The 23,089-nt window shown below is 39.2% G+C and overlaps 2 protein-coding genes across 6 annotated transcripts in view; one reads left to right on the top strand and one right to left on the bottom strand.

Annotated features, from left to right (window-relative positions):
* LOC121388605 (sodium- and chloride-dependent GABA transporter 1-like) overlaps positions 1–23,089 on the bottom strand; it is a 224,808-nt gene that overhangs the window by 45,689 nt on the left and 156,030 nt on the right. The gene's annotated exons all lie outside the window — the stretch shown is intronic.
* Positions 1,596–11,588, top strand: LOC121388608 (sodium- and chloride-dependent glycine transporter 2-like). Of its 3 annotated transcripts, XM_041520018.1 has the most exons (6): positions 1,597–2,554; positions 3,700–3,828; positions 5,185–5,285; positions 7,412–7,512; positions 9,852–10,019; positions 10,939–11,588. In XM_041520018.1, exons 4-6 carry the CDS (start codon positions 7,441–7,443, stop codon positions 11,077–11,079), a joined length of 381 nt encoding a protein of 126 aa, XP_041375952.1. In that variant the 5' UTR covers positions 1,597–2,554; positions 3,700–3,828; positions 5,185–5,285; positions 7,412–7,440; the 3' UTR covers positions 11,080–11,588. The 3 variants fall into 3 exon arrangements, 1 of the variants encoding a protein (XP_041375952.1); XR_005959987.1 differs by lacking the exon at positions 9,852–10,019 and having other exon boundaries at positions 1,596–2,554; positions 10,939–11,074; XR_005959988.1 differs by lacking the exon at positions 10,939–11,588 and having other exon boundaries at positions 1,596–2,554; positions 9,852–9,883.

Raw genomic sequence — 23,089 nt, 5'->3', positions numbered from 1 at the left:
TACTCTTACTACTACCGCTGCTACTACTCTTACTACTACTCTTACTACTACTGCTGCTACTCTTACTACTACTGCTGCTACTACTACTTACTGCTGCTGCTGCTACTACTGCTTACTACTACTGCTGCTACTACTACTACTACTACTGCTGCTGCTACTCTACTACTACTACTACTGCTGCTACTATTACTACTCTTACTACTACTGCTGCTACTACTTACTACTACTGCTGCTACTACTCTTACTACTACTGCTGCTACTACTCTTACTACTACTGCTGCTACTACTCTTACTACTACTGCTGCTACTACTCTTACTACTACTGCTGCTACTACCCTTACTACTACTGCTGCTGCTACTCTTACTACTACTACTGCTACTACTCTTACTACTACTGCTGCTACTTACTACTACTGCTGCTACTCTTACTACTACTGCTGCTACTACTCTTACTACTACTGCTGCTACTACCCTTACTACTACTGCTGCTGCTACTACTCTTACTACTACTGCTGCTACTACTCTTACTACTACCGCTGCTACTACTCTTACTACTACTACTACTACTGCTGCTACTACTCTTACTACTCTACTACTACTACTACCGCTGCTACTACTCCTACTACCGCTGCTACTACTCTTACTACTACTGCTGCTACTACTCTTACTACTACTGCTGCTACTACTCTTACTACTACTGCTGCTACTACTTACTACTACTGCTGCTACTACTCTTACTACTACTGCTGCTCCTACCCCTACTACTACTACTACCGCTGCTACTACTCTTACTACTACCGCTGCTACTACTCTTACTACTACTGCTGCTACTACTACTTACTACTACTGCTGCTACTACTCTTACTACTACTGCTGCTGCTACTACTCTTACTACTACCGCTGCTACTACTCTTACTACTACCGCTGCTACTACTCTTACTACTACTGCTGCTACTACTCTTACTACTACTACTCTTACTACTACCGCTGCTACTACTCTTACTACTACCGCTGCTGCTACTCTTACTACTACTGCTGCTACTACTCTTACTACTACCGCTGCTACTACTCTTACTACTACTGCTGCTACTACTCTTACTACTACCGCTGCTACTACTCTTACTACTACCGCTGCTACTACTCTTACTACTACCGCTGCTACTACTCTTACTACTACTGCTGCTACTACTCTTACTACTACTGCTACTACTCTTACTACTACCGCTGCTACTACTCTTACTACTACTGCTGCTACTACTCTTACTACTACCGCTGCTACTACTCTTACTACTACTGCTGCTACTCTTACTACTACTGCTGCTACTACTCTTACTACTACTGCTGCTACTACTCTTACTACTACTGCTGCTACTACTCTTACTACTACTGCTGCTACTACTCTTACTACTACCGCTGCTACTACTCTTACTACTACTGCTGCTACTACTGTTTCTGATTTGCTACTGTTACTACTGCTGCTGTTGTTACTTTTACTACTGTTGCTACTACCGTTTCTTCTTTGCTATTGTTACTACTGCTGCTGCTGCTGCTGTTGCTGCAAGCTGCTGCTGTTACTACTGCTGTTGCTACTGTTACTACTACTGCTGCTGATGATAGAGGCGATGGTAATGGTTATTACTATTATGATGATCATATATGTTGCTTCTGATGATGATGAAGCTTCTAATGACCATGTATTTTCTCCTAAGATACCTCTATATAATCCCTTGCACCCTAAGAACCGCCCCCCCCCCCCCCCTCTCTATCTCTCTCTCTCTCACTCTTACACACAATGCATCTCTCTATATGTGTCATTATTTCACTTCTAGGTCCTGGCCTGGCGTTTATCGTGTACCCACAATCCATCTCTCTATATGTATCATCATTTCACTTCTAGGTCCTGGCCATGCGTTTATCGTGTACACACAATGCATCTCTCTATATGTGTCATTATTTCACTTCTAGGTCCTGGCCTGGCGTTTATCGTGTACCCACAATCCATCTCTCTATATGTATCATCATTTCACTTCTAGGTCCTGGCCATGCGTTTATTGTGTACCCGCAATCCATCTCTCTATATGTACCATCATTTCACTTCTAGGTCCTGGTCTGGCGTTTATCGTGTACCCACAATCCATCTCTCTATATGTATCATCATTTCACTTCTAGGTCCTGGTCTGGCGTTTATCGTGTACCCACAATCCATCTCTCTATATGTATCATCATTTCACTTCCAGGTCCTGGTCTGGCGTTTATCGTGTACCCACAATCCATCTCTCTATATGTATCATCATTTCACTTCTAGGTCCTGGTCTGGCGTTTATTGTGTACCCTCAATCCATCTCTCTATATGTATCATCATTTCATTTCTAGGACCTGGCCTGGCGTTTATCGTGTACCCGGAAGCCATCTCTCTATATGTATCATAATTTCACTTCTAGGTCCTGGCCTGGCGTTTATCGTGTACCCAGAAGCCATCTCTCTGTTACCTCTTCCACAACTGTGGGCCGTCATCTTCTTCCTGATGCTCATCACAGTAGGACTGGACACACAGGTGAGCAAGAACGAACAAAAAGGTAATTTACATATGTACCTCCAGTGGAAACATTACTAAAATAAAACTACCAATACTTTCATTCAAAACGTATTCTGATTCTCGTTTCGGTATTCTTTCGAGCTTGAAGAGATCAATTGTAGTTGTTTAATGCATTTTAACTGGCATTGTGTTTTCGCCATATTTGATTTTCCTTCACCTAAGTTTGAAGTCGCAGACCCTAGTTTAAACACGTAAAAATGGACACAAAGTCTGGTTAATCTTCAAACATGCAACACATTTGGATGAGTTACGATAGAGTGAAACAAGTCTTTGAACTGAACGCGAAAATATTTTTTTTAAATAGACTATAGGTCGTCTGCGTAACCGTTACTTCTTATAGGTATGCATCTTTTTTAAGATATGAAAAATGCATTTCATGGTGCTAGAAACACCAGGATGACAACAAACATTGTTGACGTACGCAAATGGAAGGATCTCAACACACTTTATTTACGGTTATATGGCGTCTGACATATGTTTAAGGACCACACAGATATTGATAGAGGAAACCCGCTTTCGCCACTTTAGGGGATACTCTTTTCGATTAGCAGCAAGGGATCTTTTATATGCACCATCCCATAGACAGGATAGCACATACAACGGCCTTTGGTGTACCAGTCATGGTGCACTGGCTGGAGCGAGAAATAGCCCAATGGGTCCACGGACGGATATCGATCCCAAACCGACCGCGCATCGAGCGAGCGCTTTACCACTGGGCTACGTCCCGCCACTTATACGCAAATGGATAAAAAGGAAAATCTAGTCAATAAAATCTAATTAATGGCTGATTTCAGTGATCAAAAGTGGCTCCAATACTGAAAGATTCGCCAAAGTGTTTTAAAACTGGTCGATAGCTTTTGCTGGAGATCATTTCCTCGTTCACTGCACAGACCAAGTATAAAAATGAACATAATATTAGATACCAAGTAGCTGTAGTTTCAAAATGTGCTGAGGTGTCTTTAAAATTGTTCCTTTCATCGCACTCTATAAGCGACTAAAACCGACACTAATACATGTATGGACAACATGGTTTTCTAGAAATGCTACGACAAGTCGACATTTGAGAATCCTCTTTATATGTGTTCTTCTTTCTTCTGTTCTAGTTTGGCTGTGTGGAAACCTTTATGCACGCTCTTCTTGATGGCTTTCCGCGCCTGCGAAAACACAGATTGTTGGTGACGGCGGCCACAACGAGCATGTTGTTTGCTTCATCACTTATTCTGGTATCACAGGTAAAATATTTCAAATAATTTTCATCAGTCTGCAAAATTATCAATTCTTTGGTCTAATTACGTTACTGTTCGTCTGGCTGTCTGTCTGTCTATCTATATGTCTGTCTCTCTGCCTATCTGTGTGTCTGTCTGCCTATCTGCATGTCTGTCTGCCTGTCTCTCTGTGTCTGCAAATTTGTCTGTCCGTATGTCTGCCCGTATGTCTGTCTGCCTGCCTGTCTGTCTGTCTGCCTGCCTGCATGTCTGTCTGCCTGTCTCTCTGTCTGTCAGTGTCTGTCTGCCTGTCTGTTTACCTGTATGTCTGTTTACCTGTATGTCTGTCTGCCTGCCTGCATGCATGTCTGTATGCCTGTCTGTCTGTCTGCCTGCATGTCTGTTTCTCTGTCTGCCTGCATGTCTTTCTCTCTGTTTGTGTGTCGTCCTCACTCTTTCTCGGTCTATATCTCTCATCTGTTGATCGTTCTTTTCCCACCTCTCTCTCTTTCTTTCTCTGTCTTTCTCTCTCTCTCTCTCTCTCTCTCTCTCTCTCTCTCTCTCTCTCTCTCTCTCTCTCTCTCTCTCTCTTTTTCGCTCTCCATTTAGCTCTGCCTCTCTTGTCTTCTTTGTCTCTGTTTCTCTACTATTTCTCTTTCCCTATATATATATATATATCTCAGTTTTTCTTCCTTTCTTTTTATCTGTCTCTCCATCATTACTTTCATTTATACATGTATTTTCTTATATTTTCGTGCTTATATCCAATTAAGCTTCAAGCACGCGGTCCCGAGCACACATCAGCTATCTGGGCTGTCTGTCCAGGATAGTGAGTGAGTGGTCAGTTATTAGCGGTTAGTGAGAGAGAAGTCAGCGTAGTGGCAGCACACCTACTCACTGAGTAGTTAAAATTAGCTCTGGATGGGAGACGGTACCGAGATGCGAACCCAAGACCTACCAGCCTTAAGTTCGGTGGCTTAACCACTACACCACCGATGCAGGTGTCTGTCTATCACTGTCAGTATATCTGTTCGTATGGATTTCTGCACATTGGTTTCTGTCACTCTTGCTATGTCAGTCTGTCTTTTTTCTCTTCCTCCTTCCTTCCTTTATTTATTTAATCATTAATTTTTACTGTTGTTATTTCTTTCCCTATCTTATAATCACCTGTTTTCCCCTAACTCTGTATATATGTTTTTTCTCTCTGCCTATATTAGTTAAATATAGATTACAAAACAATCGATAGTTTGATCTATTGATCCGCGAGTCTTGAGCCTTGACCCACAACATGTATATGTGGTTGTTATAATATATTAATACTGTCAGTCGACTACCGTTGTCCTGCTATGTTAATAATTAATTATTTTCTTTCGTTTTCTCCAGGGTGGAGTGTACATCTTTCAGCTGACAGACTGGTATTTCTGTACCTTCTCTCTGTTATTCATATCATCGCTGGAATGCCTTGCAGTTGGATGGGGGCTATGGTATACACATTTGGAAATTTAATAATTAATACTGGGTGTAATAATTACACCTGGCGTGTATTATATAAATGAAAGAACGCAAGAGAGGAAGAGCAAGTTGGAGGGGTGGGGAGAGAGAGAGAGAGAGAGAGAGAGAGAGAGAGAGAGAAGAGAGAGAGAGAGAGAGAAGAGAGAGAGAGAGAGAGAGAGAGAGAGAGAGAGCTATATGGAGAGAGAGGAGAGAGAGAGAGAGAGAGGGGAGAGAGAGAGAGAGAGAGAGAGAGAGAGAGAGAGAGAGAGCTAGAGAGAGATCCTCTAGGAGAGAGAGAGATAGAGGAGAGAGAGAGAGAGAGAGAGAGAGAGAGAGAGAGGAGAGAGAGAGAGGAGACTAGATTGAGAGAGAGAGAGAAATAGATGGAGAGAGAGAGAGAGAGAGAGAGAGAGAGAGAGAGAGAGAGAGAGAGAGAGAGAGAGAGAACTCAGATGGCGAGAGAGAGACAGCTAGATGAGCGAGCGAGCAATGATAGAGATAGAGAGAGAGGGTGAGGGGTGGGGAGGGAGAGAGAGAGGAAGAGCTAGATGGAGAGAGAGAGAGAGAGAGAGAGAGAGAGAGAGAGAGAGAGAGAGAGAGAGAGAGAGAGAGAGAGAGAGAGAAATGGAGTGGGAAAAAGACAGTGGGAAAAGATGGACAGAAAAAGAGTGAGGGGTGACAAACAGACCAGGAACTAACAGGAAATGTTTTATTTAACGCACTCAACACATTTTATTTACGGTTATATGGCGTATGGTTGACCACATAGAAATTGAGAGAGGAAACCTGATGTCACCACTTCATGTGCTACTCTTTTCGATTAACAGCAAGGGATTTTTTATATGCACCATCCAACAGGCAGACTAGTACATACCAGGGTCTTTGTTACACCAGTTGTGGAGCACTGGCTGGAACGAGAAATAGTCCAATGTGCCCACCGACGGGAATCAATCAAAGGTCGATCGAGCATCAGGCGAGGGTTGTACCACTGTGCTAACAAACAGACCAAATACATTGTCAATTTGCTTATTATATATTAAGCATTATTGAGCATTTTATTATATTAATACGTACTGTGCATATTACGTCACATAAATAGTATTTTAAAGAGTTATAATCACGTTTATGGAAATCTATAATTTCATAGCAATTGTTGAATATTGTTTACTGACCCAGTATACTTGAGGCATTTCGATTGTGTACACTTAGCGACCACAGTAAAAAGACTCGTACAACAAAAATGTCAAGATGGCAGCGCTTCCAGTCAACTGATACCAAGTCGAGCGATCGCCGATTCGGACAGTGTTACTGCCATTCCAATAACAGTGTGGCGCAACCAAGTATCAACGCTGATTCAATGGACGTTTCTAGCCCTTGCCATCCTATGATTTCATGGACGTTTCTAGCCCTTGCCATCCTATGATTTCTGAAATGACATTTTGGGTTAGCTAGATATTCTTTATTATTGTACCCCAATTCCTTCTATTGTCCCCTGTCCTAGGTATTTTAGGTTAGGTACAAAATTGAATTTCTGCATTTTGTTTTCGGGGATCAGGACGTGGTTAGTGGTAAAGCGCTCACCTACTGCGCGGTCAGTCTAGGATCGATATCCGTCGGTGGGCCCATTGGGCTATTTCTCGTTGTAGATAGTGCACCACGACTAGTATATCAAAAGCCATGGTATGTGCTGTCCTGTCTGTACTATGAGGCATAAAAAGATCCCTTGCTACTAATAGAAACAATGTTGCGGGTTTCCTCGTTAAGTCTGTCAAAATCACCATACAGTTTAAACCTTAATTGGATATAAGCATGAAAATAAGTTGAAATGAAATGAAAATATTTTTGCTGCATAAGATAGAATAAAATACATCCTATCTAAAATGGTTCTAAGTGCGGAATTCAGCACATACACACATATATGTATTAACATTATGCTACTAAGTAATAGGAAACATTATTATAACACAACTAGGCAGATAATTATTGTTCCCTGAAGAAGGCGGTGGGATGCAGCTGAAAACGTAGGAATACATGCTAACGAATATCTTTTGAACTTGACATGTAAATGGTTTTGTTAAAATGGTATGTAAATCATGTTGTGTCACATATTTTACAGGTGCTAGACGTTTCGGAGACGACATTAAGATGATGCTTGGGTGGAGACCTCCAGCTGTGTACAACATCTTCTGTTTCGTCATAGCACCCACAATGCTGATGGTAAATGTTACATTCCACAAAAATCATATAGGGCCGAATTTGCAAAGCCTGTTTTACACTTACAGGCGTGTAACTACATACATTTAGAATGCTTAAACACCTGTCTTACACTTACACGCGTGTAACTACATACATTTAGAATGCTTAAACACCTGTCTTACACTTACAGGCGTGTAACTACATACATTTAGAATGCTTAAACACCTGCGTTTAAGACAAACAGGCTTCGTAAATTCCACCCAGTATGTTTAACGCTTGAACTGGATACAAAGTGCTCTGCATTTTAATACATGCATCAAGAATAAGATTTTATATGCAGTGTACATGGATAAGTATAAACGTCTTTACTGAATTATGATGAATGTATCACTAAAACACTTTATTGTACAGATGGCCTAATTATAAACGTAGTATTGAATATATACTCTGTCAAAAAAGAAACGCATAGGTGATAGGGAAAGAAGAAAAGTGTTTGATTTTACAAAATATCGTTTTTTGTACAATGTTGCTGAATGACCATATGTGTTAATATTCCTGGAATGGGACAGCATGCCCAAAAGCACCCTAAAACAAATTTAACGCACGTGGTGGCACGTTGTGCGACAACTGCAGGACATCGGCGTGAAATGGTCAGATTTTGGCGAATGCACGTGAAACTCGGGGAAACAATTGAGGTAGTGACGGGTATTTAAAGCTGCAGTGCTCGCAATGATGCCTCATTTCCATTTCGACTAGACGAGTTACAAGATGCCAATACTAAGATTGCCGAATCGAAACATTGCAATAGGCCGCCTCCAGTTAGGTGAATCGCAGTCAGCAGTCACATGCCACATGAACGTCCATCAGAGCACCATTTCATGTCTCAGGTACCAGCAGTTTCAATCAGCTGAAGACCGGCCCAGAAGTGGAAGACCTCGCATAACAACTGCAGCACAAGGTCACTACATCCGGGTTCTGTACTTGCGTCACCGAACTGCCACAGCAACGAACACTGCTGAACGCATACCTGGTTTGAGAAGGGTGTCTGCACAAACCATTCGGAACCGACTTCGAGAAGCTGGTTTACGGGCTAGGAAACCGTATGTTGGCCCCGTCCTGCGACGTCAACATCGACATTTACATGTTTGCTGGTGCACGAATGTACAGGGATGGAACTTGGGAAACTGGCGTCGAGTGCGGTTCAGCGACGAGTCACGTTTCCTTCTACAGCGACGTGATGGACGACAACGTGTTTACAGACGCCGCAGTGAACTTTTTGTCTACAACTGCGGCGCCCAAATTGACAGATTCGGTGGAGGGAGTGTCATGATGTAGGGAGCCATCTCATACACCGGCAGAAGTGAACTTGTGTTCGTACAAGGCAACCTGACAGCTGTACGCTACCGGGATGAAATTCTTCGCCGTCACATGCTACCCATTTTGGATCAACAGAGAGAACTTTCAGTAGGACAATGCCAGGCAGCATACGGCACGTGTAACAATGGATTTCCTACAAAATGAGAACATTGATATGCTGCCATGGCCATCAAGATCGCCAGATCTCAACCCCATTGAACATCTATGGGACGAACTGGACAGACGTGTACGCCAGCGTGACCCGGAGCCACAGACGCTTCCGCAACTGTCACATGCACTGCAGGAAGAATGGGCTAGGATTCCACGTGCCCGGATTCAGAGAATCATTCAGTCTATGCCAAGGAGATGTCGCGTAGTGATTGCTGCTGCTGGTGGCCACACAGGTACTGATTTCAGCGCCCTCGTGCGACGCTGTTTGGTAACAAAAACGCCTCCACTCCCGTCAGTCCATAGCAAGATCATTGTCACATACTCATGTCACATTTTACTGTGATACGATCATAAATAACGAAATTATGCCACTTTGTATTAAAGAGATAATTCCATGAATATTTCACCTATGCGGGATATATTTTGATACATGTATCACATAAAATTTAATCATACAGACTGTTTGAATATTGGATACTTATAATTATAAACTTTACTGTATTTTGTTACATATATCACATTCAAACGTTATTATACAGCAGGCGCGGCTGAAGCAAGTATACAGTGTGTGTGGGGGGGGGGGGGGGGCGGCCTGACTGAGATCGAGGGTGTAAAGTTTATAGGGGGTTCATGGGTATGCTCCACCGTAACATTTTGAAAACTAAATGTCTTGAAATGCAATTTCCTGCATTCAGAATTATTATCCAGACACCCCCCCCCCCCACACACACACACACCTCCCCGCAGCTCCGCCGTGCCTGTACAGTTTTCTGCTTAATTATACAGTTTACTGTATTTTGAATGATGTATCACATGAAACTGTTGTTGTACAGAGTGCCCTGGTGGTTTCCTTCTTCCTGTACAAGCCGCCAAACTATGGCGAGTACGAATATCCGAGGTACGCCCGCATCATTGGCTGGATGTTCGCCGGTCTGCCGGTGTTACCCATACCTGTCTACCTCGTTAGAGAGTTCCTCGCAAGGGAGGGAAGAATATGCACGGTAGAGTTATCGCTCATTCGTTTTATTTCTTGTTAGAGAGAGAGAGAGAGAGAGAGAGAGAGAGAGAGAGAGAGAGAGAGAGAGAGAGAGAGAGAGAGAGAGAGAGAGAGCAGCCTTGGTGGTGTCGTGGTTAAGCCATCGGATATATGGCTGGTTGGTACAGGGTTCGCAGCCCGGTACCGGCTCCCACCCAGAGCGAGTTATAACGACTCGGTAGGTTTAAGACCACTACACCCTCTTCTCTCTCACAAACCAAGTAGCAACTAACCTACTGTCAACGACAGCCCAGGTAGCAGAGGCGTGTGCCCAGGACAGCGTGCTTGAACCTTAATTGGATATAAGCACGAAAATAAGTTGAAATGAAAATAAGAGAGAGAGAGAAGGGTGGGGGGTGGTGGCGGGAAACAGAAACAGATACAGAAAGTACCTTCACGTACACAAAATGTTGCTTAATGTGAATGGGTAGGAGCCAGGAGGTATGAAAAAATCATTTCATTTCATTTAGTTATATATAATAATGCTATTTAAACCTTAATTAACATGAATTTACTCTGTTTTACTTTACTTTATTTTAACTTAATTTAACTTAATAATTTAAATTTACTTTCTTTTACTAATTTAATTTAAAGGGACATTCCTGAGTTTGCTGCATTGTAAGATGTTTCCGACTTATAAAATATTTCTACGATTAAAATTTTTCGAAAGTACATTTTTGAAATAAAATGAAATTTAACCTAATACAAATATTAGAACAATCAGAAACACGTTTGATATACAGCAACTGATATTGTATGCAGAAAAAATATATTTGATATGTAATTACAATCGTTGAAAAGTCTTTCTTTAAAAAGTGCAGCAAACTCAGGAATGTCCCTTTAATACTATAATTTAATATGAATATGTTACTGTTTCTTTCCAGAGATTAAGACAGATGTTGGAACCTGACACAACATGGGGACCACGTCACGACACCGAGTTCATGACGTACAGCAAAACGTCAACCTTTAAACGCCGGACATTTCGAGAAAACGCGTGTGATATACTCAACATTCGTGATTAGGGGCTTCAGCATGTGCGCTCATGATGTGTAATATCAACTTACTGTATTTATAACAGTGATAGCTGTCACCTGCTCAGATGCATTTCTTCATACACTTGTTATCAATGTGTTGAGGGTTTTGTTTAATTTTAATATTCGTTTCTGTCACCCGGTATACACGGTGTTCTGTTACTCATAAGATATAATATCCATAATATTTATGTTACAAATAATCTGTTTAACACAATCTACTTGTGTTTATTTATGAACTCCACATAACAATGTTTTTACGTTCATGGAAGTATGAACCAGAGAATCGCGTTACACACTGTATTACACGTGTATAACTGTTTATCACTTGCTGGGGAGTAGTAAAATATTCACCCATTCACTCATTCATTCATTAACTCCTTTATTCGTTCATACCTACATTCATTTATTCAATATAAAATACTATGAAATAACAACTGATTTTATTTTTTGGTTTCAATGAATTCACGAAATAAGGGGAAGCCCCATTCTTTTGTACATTGATACAAATAATCTTAACCAATTTATAGCATCTACTGATTCAGTATTAACGCGTAACGAAAACAGTTATTTTCGTATTATATATTATTATTTTATTATCTGAAATACGGTAAAGGAAATAGTTGAAACGATCAAACATTGTCGAAAGCACGACTGAGGTTCAGGGCGTTATGAACATCAGGTGTTTAAGCAACATCTTATCATTTGGACAAATCCAAGCATTTACAACAAAACATTCTACTTTTATCGATTGAAATTATATCCAATTAAGGTCCAAAAATACAGTTCTTTGGCCTGGTCCACGAACTAATCGTACCTAAGGTTAATTGTGGCGACTAAAGGTGAGTGTTATGGCTGGCACACGTGAGCATCATAGTCCTTCCACAAATCAAATCAGAGTGAAGAATTTAAATAATACATTGGTTACCGACTATTCGGAACATCTTGGATGCATTTGTCGTACATTCACGAAGTAACTTTGCAAGTTTATCTGTTAAATAATGCATTGGTTACTGACTATTCAGAACATCTTGGATGTATTCTGTGCTATCGGGCATCCACAAAGTTTTTTTGCTAGTTTATCTGTTAAATAATACCTTGGTTACCGACTATTCAGAACATCTTGGATGTACTCTGTGCTATCGGACATCCACAAAGTAACTTTGCCAGTTTATCTGTTAAATAATACATTGGTTACCGACTACTCCGAACATCTTGGATGTATTCTGTGCTATCGGACATCCACAAAGTAACTTTGCCAGTTTATCTGTTAAATATTACATTGGTTACCGACTATTCAGAACATCTTGGATGTATTCTGTGCTATCGGACATCTACAAAATAACTTTGCCAGTTTATCTGTTAAATAATGCATTGGTTACTGACTATTCCGAACATCTTGGATGTATTCTGTTCTATCGGCCATCCATGAAGTAACTTTGCCAGTTTATCTGTTAAATAATACATTGGTTACCGACTATTCAGAACATCTTGGATGTATTCTGTTCTATCGGACATCCATGAAGTAACTTTGCCAGTTTATCTGTTAAATAATGCATTGGTTACCGACTATTCCGAACATCTTGGATGTATTCTGTGCTATCGGACATCCATGAAGTAATTTTGCCAGTTTAACTGTTAAATACTACATTGGTTACTGACTATTCAGAACACCTTGGATGTATTCTGTGCTATCGGGCATCTACAAAATAACTTTGGCAGTGTATCTGTTAAATACTACATTGGTTACTGACTATTCAGAACATCGTGGATGTATTCTGTTCTATCGGACATCCATGAAGTAACTTTGCCAGTTTATCTGTTAAATAATGCATTGGTTACTGACTATTCAGAACATCTTGGAAGCATTCTGTTCTATCGGCCATCCATGAAGTAACTTTTCCAGTTTATCTGTTAAATAATGCATTGGTTACCGACTATTCAGAACATCTTGGATGTATTCTGTTCTATCAGACGTTCATGAAGTAACTTTGCCAGTTTATCTGTTAAATAATAAATTGGTTACTGACTATTCAGAATATCTTGGATGAATTCTGTGCTATCGGACATCCACGAAGTAACTTTGCTAGTTTATCTGTTAAATAATACATTGGTTACTGTCTATTCTGAACACCTTGGATGTATTATGTGCTATGGGACATCCACACAGTAACTTTGCCAGTTTATCTGTTAAATAATGCATTGGTTACTAACTATTCAGAACAGCGTGGATGTATTCTGTTCTATCGGACATCCATGAAGTAACTTTGCCAGTTTATCTGTTAAATAATACATTGGTTACCGACTATTCAGAACATCTTGGATGTATTCTGTTCTATCGGACATCCATGAAGTAACTTTGCCAGTTTATCTATTAAATAATACATTGGTTACCGACTATTCCGAACATCTTGGATGTATTCTGTGCTATCGGACATCCACAAAGTAATTTTGCCAGTTTATGTGTTAAATAATACATTGGTTACCGACTATTCAGAACATCTTGGATGTATTCTGTACTGTCGGACATCCACGAAGTAACTTTACCAGTTTATCTGTTAAATAATACATTGGTTACTGACTATTCAGAACATCTTGGATGTATTCTGTTCTATCGGACATCCATGAAGTAACTTTGCCAGTTTATCTGTTAAATAATGCATTGGTTACTAACTATTCAGAACAGCGTGGATGTATTCTGTTCTATCGGACATCCATGAAGTAACTTTGCCAGTTTATCTGTTAAATAATACATTGGTTACCGACTATTCAGAACATCTTGGATGTATTCTGTTCTATCGGACATCCATGAAGTAACTTTGCCAGTTTATCTATTAAATAATACATTGGTTACCGACTATTCGGAACATCTTGGATGTATTCTGTGCTATCGGACATCCATGAAGTAACTTTGCTAGTTTATCTGTGAAATAATACATTGGTTACTGACTATGCAGAACATCTTGGAAGCATTCTGTTCTATCGGACATCCATGAAGTAACTTTGCCAGTTGATCTCTTAAATAATACATTGGTTACCGACTATTCAGAACATCTTGGATGTATCCCTTGGTATCGGACATCCACGAAGTAACTTTGCCAGTTTATCTGTTAAATAATACATTGTTTACCGACTATTCAGAACATCTTGGATGTATTCGTTGCTATCGGACATCCACGAAGTAACTTTGCCCGTTTATCTGTTAAATAATACATTTGTTACCGACTATTCGGAACGTCTTGGATGTATTCGTTGCTATCGGACATCCACGAAATAACTTTGCTAGCTTATCTGTTAAATAATACATTGGTTACTGGCTATTTAGAACATCTTGGAAGTATTCGTTGCTATCGGACATCCACGAAGTACCTTTGCCAGTTTATCTGTTGATTGATAATCAAACTTTTTGTTAATGCATAAGCCATGCCGGTGATCTCCCATGTTTATAACTGATGGTCGTATATGGCCTAAAATGTCATTCACAAACTGTCATTCTAATACAAAGGAATTCGTACCGTTCTTAGAAAAATCATCAAATCATCTAACTGCCATTTATCATATGTGTTAGTGGCACACACCTACCTCGTAATACTTGTAAATTACCACTGACTTTAAACGGTGCTTCGTCGTAAAGTGTTACTCTCGCAAAGGTATTTACGACGATAATAGTCTTAAGATAATTTCGTAGAACGAGACGCTGGATACAAACCTTGGCTATCTGGCTACCAGGTTAGTTGTTAAAGATGCAGCCTCGATCATATAAATAAACACAAAACACACACGCACACACACATAAAATAAATAATAATAAATAAAATAAACAACAACAATCAGCCAAAACCCTACTCGGACATAACTCGGATATATATATATATATATATATATATATATATATAGTGGTGGCCGCGTCCCAAGGATATCAACAATGTCCAGAGAATATAAATAACATCCACAGATGACAAAGCCGAAGTGTTCCAGTTTTCAGGATTATCAATTTATTTAAAAGTTATACGTAAATGAAAATAAAGTTATTGTTCACAGGTAAGTTTCCAACATATAGATTGATAGATCTCTTCCTTTCAGATATAGTTATATTAAACCAGTGAGGACTGCATCTCCAATACATGTAAACAGCTTGCAGTTGCTTATAAATATTATTTCCATAAAACAAGTTAATTAAATAAAGATGGTAAAGTTAATACAGTTTTACTTTAACAATATAAATAAACGTTATTCCAGTGTCAATTTAAATGTATGCAATGTAATAAAGTTAGAAATTTGGACAAGAGGACATGTCTTTAATGTTTGCTTGTCAGACCGCGAACGATTGAGAGAACAACCGTTGACGTTCATTGACGTCAGCATTTTATACTTTTTCTTAAGTACCACGTGACGTCATAACAACTAATCAGAAATTACTTCACATCTTTACAAAATAAATATAATTTCATTTAATAATTACGTTATGCACACAATTGCTCAATAAGTAAAGTAGTTGCTTTTTGGTCCAGCTTCCGTTTGCAATTTACAGTTTGTAAATGCACACTCTAAATCCAGAGAAACTTCAACTTTTATAAATACGTCAGTTTAGCCCATGGCAAACGCATTACTAACTTGAAATAATTAGTACTGGACATTTCTAAAGTGCATAAACAGAAAACTAACATTTCTTAATTGCTTTTTAGTCTAAAATTAGCGTAAAACAATTTCACAGAAAAAGCCTTTAGAATATTTAGAAAAACGACATTATTAACCAGGCACAGAAAGACGCTATTGTGCATTGCAAATACATTGGGAATTCAAGCTAATAATACAAACAAATTCTAATGTGCATAAACATGAGACTATCACTACACAATTGCTTCTCTTTTCTTTTTTTTTGTTGTCTAATTTCAATATAAAATAGTTTTAATGGAAACATCCTTTGGGAATATTGTAAAAACAGCATTATTTAATACGCACAAAAAGACGGTATGGTGCATTGCAAATACATTGATAATTCAAGCTAATAATACAAACAAATTCTAATGTGCATAAATTCGTGACTATCACTACACAATTGCTTTTTTTTGTCTAATTTCAATATAAAATAGTTTTAATGAAAAAGCCTTTGGGGATATTATAAAAACAGCATTTATATACTTTTGTTTACAAACATTGTGTACCGATATATCAGACCTTAGAAACCTGTAAAAAAACAACCCAACAAAACAAAACAAAACAAACAAAACAACCCAGCGTAACTAATAATATATATTTTGTACGTTAGTGATTTATGGCCCAACCCTAACACTACGTATATTTTGTGGGACATTAAAGATTATTTAAGAAAAATAGAAAATAAATAAAATAAAAAACGAAAACAACGAAACAAGCAAACAACAACAACAAAGTCCAAAGGCCATAACTCTGTCAACAATGGATAAATCGCCATAAAAGTCACATTTGTTCTGTAACCGTGCATTAAAAACTATACAAAAACACAACAACAAAAAACATTTCAGTTCAGTATCTTGAGGCATTGGGGAAAAACGTCTGAAAATCTATATGTGGGACAGTCGGAGAATCAAACAGAACGATAGGCAGGCAGACAGACATAAAGACATAAACCTATAGTCTTCTCTAGTTGGCCCGGAAGGGTTCTAAAAATACATTCGAAATTGCAACTTTAAACATTGTCGACGTGTCTTACTTGATACCAGCTCTGTCCATTGCCTTCATGTATTCGTTGATTATGAAGTCTGATTTGCCTATTTCAGCCAGTTGCAGGATGCCTGTTTTATGAAAAACCTGAAGTCCAGATTCGTTTTCAATCTGGCGCCATCTGCAATATGACAATATGTGGCAAGAGATGACTGCATGGCAATGCAGCAATAAAGCATATAATATAGGATCCATGGGACAGCGATGAAGGTGTGGGGGGGGGGGGGGGAGACAGAGATATAAACTGACAACTACATGTATATACAGACAGACAGTCTGACAAGTTGAACAGAGACGAAGATACTGAATAGGGAGAAAGACAGAGATAGAGACAGGAAGGAAGGAAATGTTTTTATTTAACGACGCACTCAACACATTTTATTTACAGTCATATGGTTAAAGACCACACAGATCTAGAGAGAGGAAACCCGCTGTCGCCACGTCATGGGCTACTCTTTTCGATTAGCAGCAAGGGAAATTTTATATGCATCATCCCAAAGACAGCGTAACACATACCACGGCCTTTGATATACCAGTCGTGGTGCACTGGCTGAAGCGAGAAATATACTAAGTAATACGAATATCCGCTAGTTCACACCCCGACTCCCAACCTCCAAAATAACCATTTACCGACAATTCATCTCTGTGAATACCAGAATTGTTCCACCAACGCTCATATATCTTTCCATTTTAGTAGTTGACGCATTTCGATCCAGTCCAATAACATATGGAGGGGTTCGTCTTGACATATTTCCACACGTTACTTACGTTTCGTAGGTATCAGGTCTAGTGTAACGTGAGACGGCTAGGCGAACACATAAAGGAACAATGAACACATACATGTAATATATATATATATATATATATATATATATATATATATATATATATATATATATATATGTGTGTGTGTGTGTGTGTGTGTGTGTGTGTGTGTGTGTGTGTGTGTGCAATGTATTTATATAAAAAAATCATATTTCAGTTTTTGAAATATAATTTCTTTTTTTTTGCATAATGTTTAAGACCAACATGTTTATATTTTTAACTATAATTCCATTTCATTTTAAACGTATTTTCATGCTCATTAGGTCCAGTTAAGCTGCCCTGGACATACACCTCAGCTATCTGGAGCAGGCTGTCCAGGACAGTGGGTTAGTGATTAGCCGTCAGTTGCCAGTTAGAGATAAGTCGGTGTATTGACCTTACACCTACCCACGGAGTCATTAAAACTCACTTTGAGAGTAAGCCGGCACCGAGGTATAAATATAAATATATAATATAAATATAAATGGCTAACATTGAATTAATTTGAAAGTTTTAATATTCGTATGGCTTACATTAACAAGAGTACCAATGAGGTACATGATACGCCCATCAGGAGTTTGATTGAAAACCATAGATTTTAATGAATATGTTACGGGTATGATTCAATTCTAATTATGTTAATTTTTTGCAATGGGATGGATGAACAGTTTGTTTTGGACTAACCACCATCCCAGGTTTGATGGTCCTGTATGTATCTGTATGCAAGGTATGATCTGTATGCAGTAGACCGTGAAATGTAGGTCACAGTGACCTAGTAATAGTACCCTACACACCACCATCCCAAGTTGTTTCCACATGGTCCTGTATGCCTCTGTATGCAAAATATGGTCTGGGCGAGGATTCACTGTTATGTGCAGTAGAATGTGAAACGTAGGTCACAGTAACCTAGTAATAGTACGCGACACACCGCAATCCCTAGTTGTTCCTATGTGTGCGGTTTGATAGTCCTGTATGCATCTGTATGCAAGATATGGTCCAGACAATAACAAGTTAACAGACTTGCATATTAAATATATTTTCTTGTTTAGAATATCAGTGTCTGCATATACATTGTGTTTCTGGTCGTCTTAATATTTGTAAGAAGCTCAAACTGGATTTTGGCTTAAAATAATTTCGTACGTACGAAAAAAAAATATTTAAGGAAATAAAATGAAATTTAACCTAGTACAAATATTAGAACGATTAGAAACACGTTTAATATACAGCTACTAATAATTACAATCGTTAAAAAGTCTCTGTTAGTCAATAACATCTTAAAATGTGCAGTAAATTCAGGAATGTCCCTTTAATATTATAAGATATATAATAAAATTGTCTTTAAAACTATCTAAAAATCCCAACGTTTGGTTTAAAAACGTTAAACTTCCTCAGGGGAATAAAACACAAATGAAATGAAGTTAAAAACAGACTGGCTATAAGTGAACAAAATATAAAACAACACAAGCTAAATAAACAAAGGGAACTAATCAGGTAAATAAAGGTAAATAATCATCAACATAATAAAGTTTCCTCTGAAGACCACGTGACGGAATTACCGTATGTTTGTTATCAAATAGCCAATAGATTATTAATAAATAAGTGAGCTCTAGTGGTGTCGTTAAACACGTTTTACATGATTCTCGAATAATCCTGAGATCCGCCGTTCACGTGACCCAGTTTAAACTGTTCAAGTCCAAGAACTGAAAAGACATCAAGAAAAATCGTGAAAGAAAAAATAGCGGCAAGGTGCCAGCTCAGTCTGGTGTGACTTTTTACACCGTTGAAATGATTTTGCTGATTGCATAGAATAGAATGGATATTTAACCAGGGGCGTAGGCTAGGGGGGTTCGGAGGATTTCGAACGAACACCCCCCGCTGAAGCAAATGGCCCGCTTTCAGAACTAAAACATACAGGTTTATACATATGGAGTTCCACTTGGTTCATATTCAACCCCCCTCCCCCCCCCCGGTCTAGATCACGCTACGCCCCTGTTAAGACACCCCAGGACGAAAAACACATCAGCCATTGGGTGTGAAAATATGGTAAATGCAAAAATAATGTGCTGATAAACATCAATATAAAAATTCAAAAGTTAAATAAAAACGCAGTGCAAAGAAGTGCGAAAATTAGCCAATTGCGGCGCGGATTTGTTTTGCAGGGTAAGCTACACCCCACCCATCTTAACTTTACAATGGCAGCAGATATATTGCCAAAAGACAAGAGCAGACACAGTAACTATTTTAAGAAGGGGACCAGAGGAAAAAGGGCATGCCATGTAGATAAACTATAGTCCTGTTCAATTCTTTAGACCCTAAGTTTTTTGCAAAGGTTATGTTTAATTCCTATTCAATCCTTGTTTTCTTTACATTTGCATGAAAACAAACCCAAACCCCGACATGTTTTATATACAATTCATCATCTAAAATGCACCAAGTAAACTTATTTCCATTTTATGTTGTGAATGCACGTTCGTTCTCTTATAATAATATATATGTTGTCGTTAAAGAAAACTAACAAACGATGTGGTATGTATGTCCTGTCACTCGCTCGAACGGTAAATAGCCACATGGGCCCAGCGACGGAGATTGATCCCAAACCGACCGCACATGAGGCCATGGGCGTCGATCGGTGGGGGACCGGAGGGGGGGGGGGGGAGGGACGAGTCACCCTCATTTTTCAACGCCGGGGGACAATCTACATGTATATAAATGCAACAACAACACCACCACCACCACAACAACAACAACAACAACAACAAAAAGAAGAACATAATAAAAAAGCGACACACGACGTACTGCTTTTGGTTGGTTTCAAAACATAGAAATCTATTTTGTTAAACTGTCAGACATCAACGTTTTGATTTGCAATTTGGATTCGTTTTCTTGAATTAAAAGTTCAACCACTAGTGTGTAGCTTTATGATTTTCATTCACATTCCTTTATCACACACACACACACACACACACACACACACACACACACACACACACACACTAATACGCCCCCCCCCCCCTCCCCAACACTTTTAAAGCCGGATTGACGCCCATGCATCAAGCGAGCGCTTTAACACTGGGTTACGTCCAACCCCTGTCTTTGGGAAAGTGCATATGAAAGCATCCCTGGCTGGTAATGGAAAAACGTAGGGCGTCAAAAATGACTCAATATCCACACACACACACACACACCGCCACCACTACCACCCTCAGACACATCCCAACCCTGACCCCGGCTATGCCAGTGGCATGCACAAATATTAAGACGACTGCACACAATACAAGTGTCTCGTACGAGAATAGCCGATTGACAAGACAAACTTTACGATGTTTGGTTGCTTTGCAGTCAGTTATTGCCGGGTGGGCCGTAGCCCAGTGGGCCTATTGGGCTATTTCTCACTCTAACCAGTGCATATTAAAGGACGTGGCATGTGCTATCATGTCTGAGGGATGGTGCATCTAAAAGATACCTCGCTGCTAATCGAAAGGACTATAGCTCATGAAGTGGCGACAGCGGGTTTCCTCTCTCAATATATGTGTGGTTCTTAACCATATGTTTGACGCCATATAACCGTAAATACAATGTGTTGAGTGCGTCGTTAAATAAAACATTTCTTTCTTTCTTTCAGTTGGTTATGGCGTCGCCTGTAGGCTGATACGGCCAGTGCACTACGACTAAGGTCGTGGTATGTGATATCCTGTCTGTGGGATGGTGCATATAAAAGATCCCTTGCTAATGTGAAAACAATGTAGTGGCTTTCCTTTCTAAGACAAGATGTCAAAATTATTAAATGTTTGACATCCAATGCTTAGTAAATAAATGTGCTCTAGTGATGTCGTTAAACAAAACGAACTTTAACTTTAGTCCCATGCAAAGTTTCAGTCGGACGGATGGTGTATCGTATTATAATTAGCACGGACATCTGTTCCTAAACAGATGATACATATTAAAGGGACAGTTCTGAATTTGTGTCCGTTGTAAGATATTCCGACTAATGAAATGTTTTAACGACTAAACTGACTTACTAAATATTGTTTCTTCTTTAGAATATAGGTGTCTGTATATACAGTGTTTCTTGTTGTCCTATTAATTATTTGTATGTAGCCCAACTGGATTTGGTCTCCCAACAATTTCGTACGTACGAAAACTATATATATTGGGAAACTAAATGAAGTTTCAGCTGGTACAGAACTGGGACGATCAGAAAAACATTTAAATATACAGCCACTGATATGTTATGCAGGAACATGTATTTAATTCAAATGTGTTGTCCTCTGGTAGTCCGCAAAATCTTAACAATGACACCAATCTCAGGACTGTCCCTTTAATAATGTATTTGCGTATGAATTACCATCTGGGGCCTGGCAAAACGTTCTAGTTCATTAAATTTGTTACAAAATATGTACTAGCATTAAAGGCATATTGTCACAGACCACTGACCTATTTAATGGTCCAACAAATAGTACCTGAACAAAAACAATTTGATGTGTCCCTAAATGTACTTTATTCAACCATCTTCATAACCACAATACTCCATTTATTAATGATATTTTGTAAAAAAAAAAAATTGAATTATGACAATGGTCCATAATTCAAAAACTAAAAATGCCGAGAGGGTTGACATGGATTTCACTCCATCATGGTTCAGTTAAGGTGATGCGTAAGCTAGATTTGGTTTGTAATAATTAATGTAATATTTATTTATTATCCATTTTTAGAGAAATAAGGTCCTTAAATCTGTGACAGTATGCCTTTAATGTGATCGATTGGGACACGCTATGACGTACCATGTGTTGGTATACATTGTGCATATAATTATTGTGAACGCAACATAGCATAGCATAATCGTATGCAAAACATATAATATGTATTCCGGCAAAAATTATAGGAAGGAAATGTTTTTATTTAACGACGCACTCAACACATTTTATTTACGGTTATATGGCGTCAGACATATGGTTAAGAACCACACAGGTATTGAGAGAGGAAACGCGCTGTCGCCACTTCATTGGCTACTCTTTTCGATTAGCAGCAAGGGGTGTTTATATGCACCATCCCACAGACAGGATAGTACATACCACAGCCTTTGTTACACTAGTAGTGGAGCACTGGCTGGAACGAGAAATAGCCGAATGGGTCCACCGACGGGGATCGATCCGAAAGGGACCGCGCATCAAGCGTAAGCTTTACCACTGGGCTACGCCCCGACCCTGACATTTAAAAAAACTAATAGGAATTTCATATTGAATTTGAAAATTAATATTTTATCACCCCTCTCAATCTATATATTGTACCTGTTTGGTATATATGTTGTCGAGATTGGGGCATTTTTGTTTAAAACATCAAAATTGCCCCCACTCCCATCCCCCCCCCCCCCTCAAAAAAAAAAGAAGAGCCACAGGCGCGTGTACATGGGTGTCTAGAATGTCGTAAGTGGGGGTGGGGATTTCGCAGGGTGGGTGGGTGATGTCCACAAAAACCTCCCACCTACACATGAGGT

The sequence above is a fragment of the Gigantopelta aegis genome, chromosome 14, assembly GCF_016097555.1.
Source record: "Gigantopelta aegis isolate Gae_Host chromosome 14, Gae_host_genome, whole genome shotgun sequence".
NCBI classification, from domain to species: domain Eukaryota; kingdom Metazoa; phylum Mollusca; class Gastropoda; order Neomphalida; family Peltospiridae; genus Gigantopelta; species Gigantopelta aegis.
This window is presented reverse-complemented; position numbering and strand designations above follow the sequence as displayed.

Bases quoted from the DNA above. Each gene is read 5' to 3' on its own strand.
- LOC121388608 (XM_041520018.1), top strand. From the start codon at position 7,441: ATGATGCTTGGGTGGAGACCTCCAGCTGTGTACAACATCTTCTGTTTC. The intron at 7,513-9,851 runs GTAAATGTTACA...GTTGTTGTACAG, and splicing joins TAGCACCCACAATGCTGATG to AGTGCCCTGGTGGTTTCCTT. The intron at 10,020-10,938 runs GTAGAGTTATCG...GTTTCTTTCCAG, and splicing joins GGGAGGGAAGAATATGCACG to AGATTAAGACAGATGTTGGA.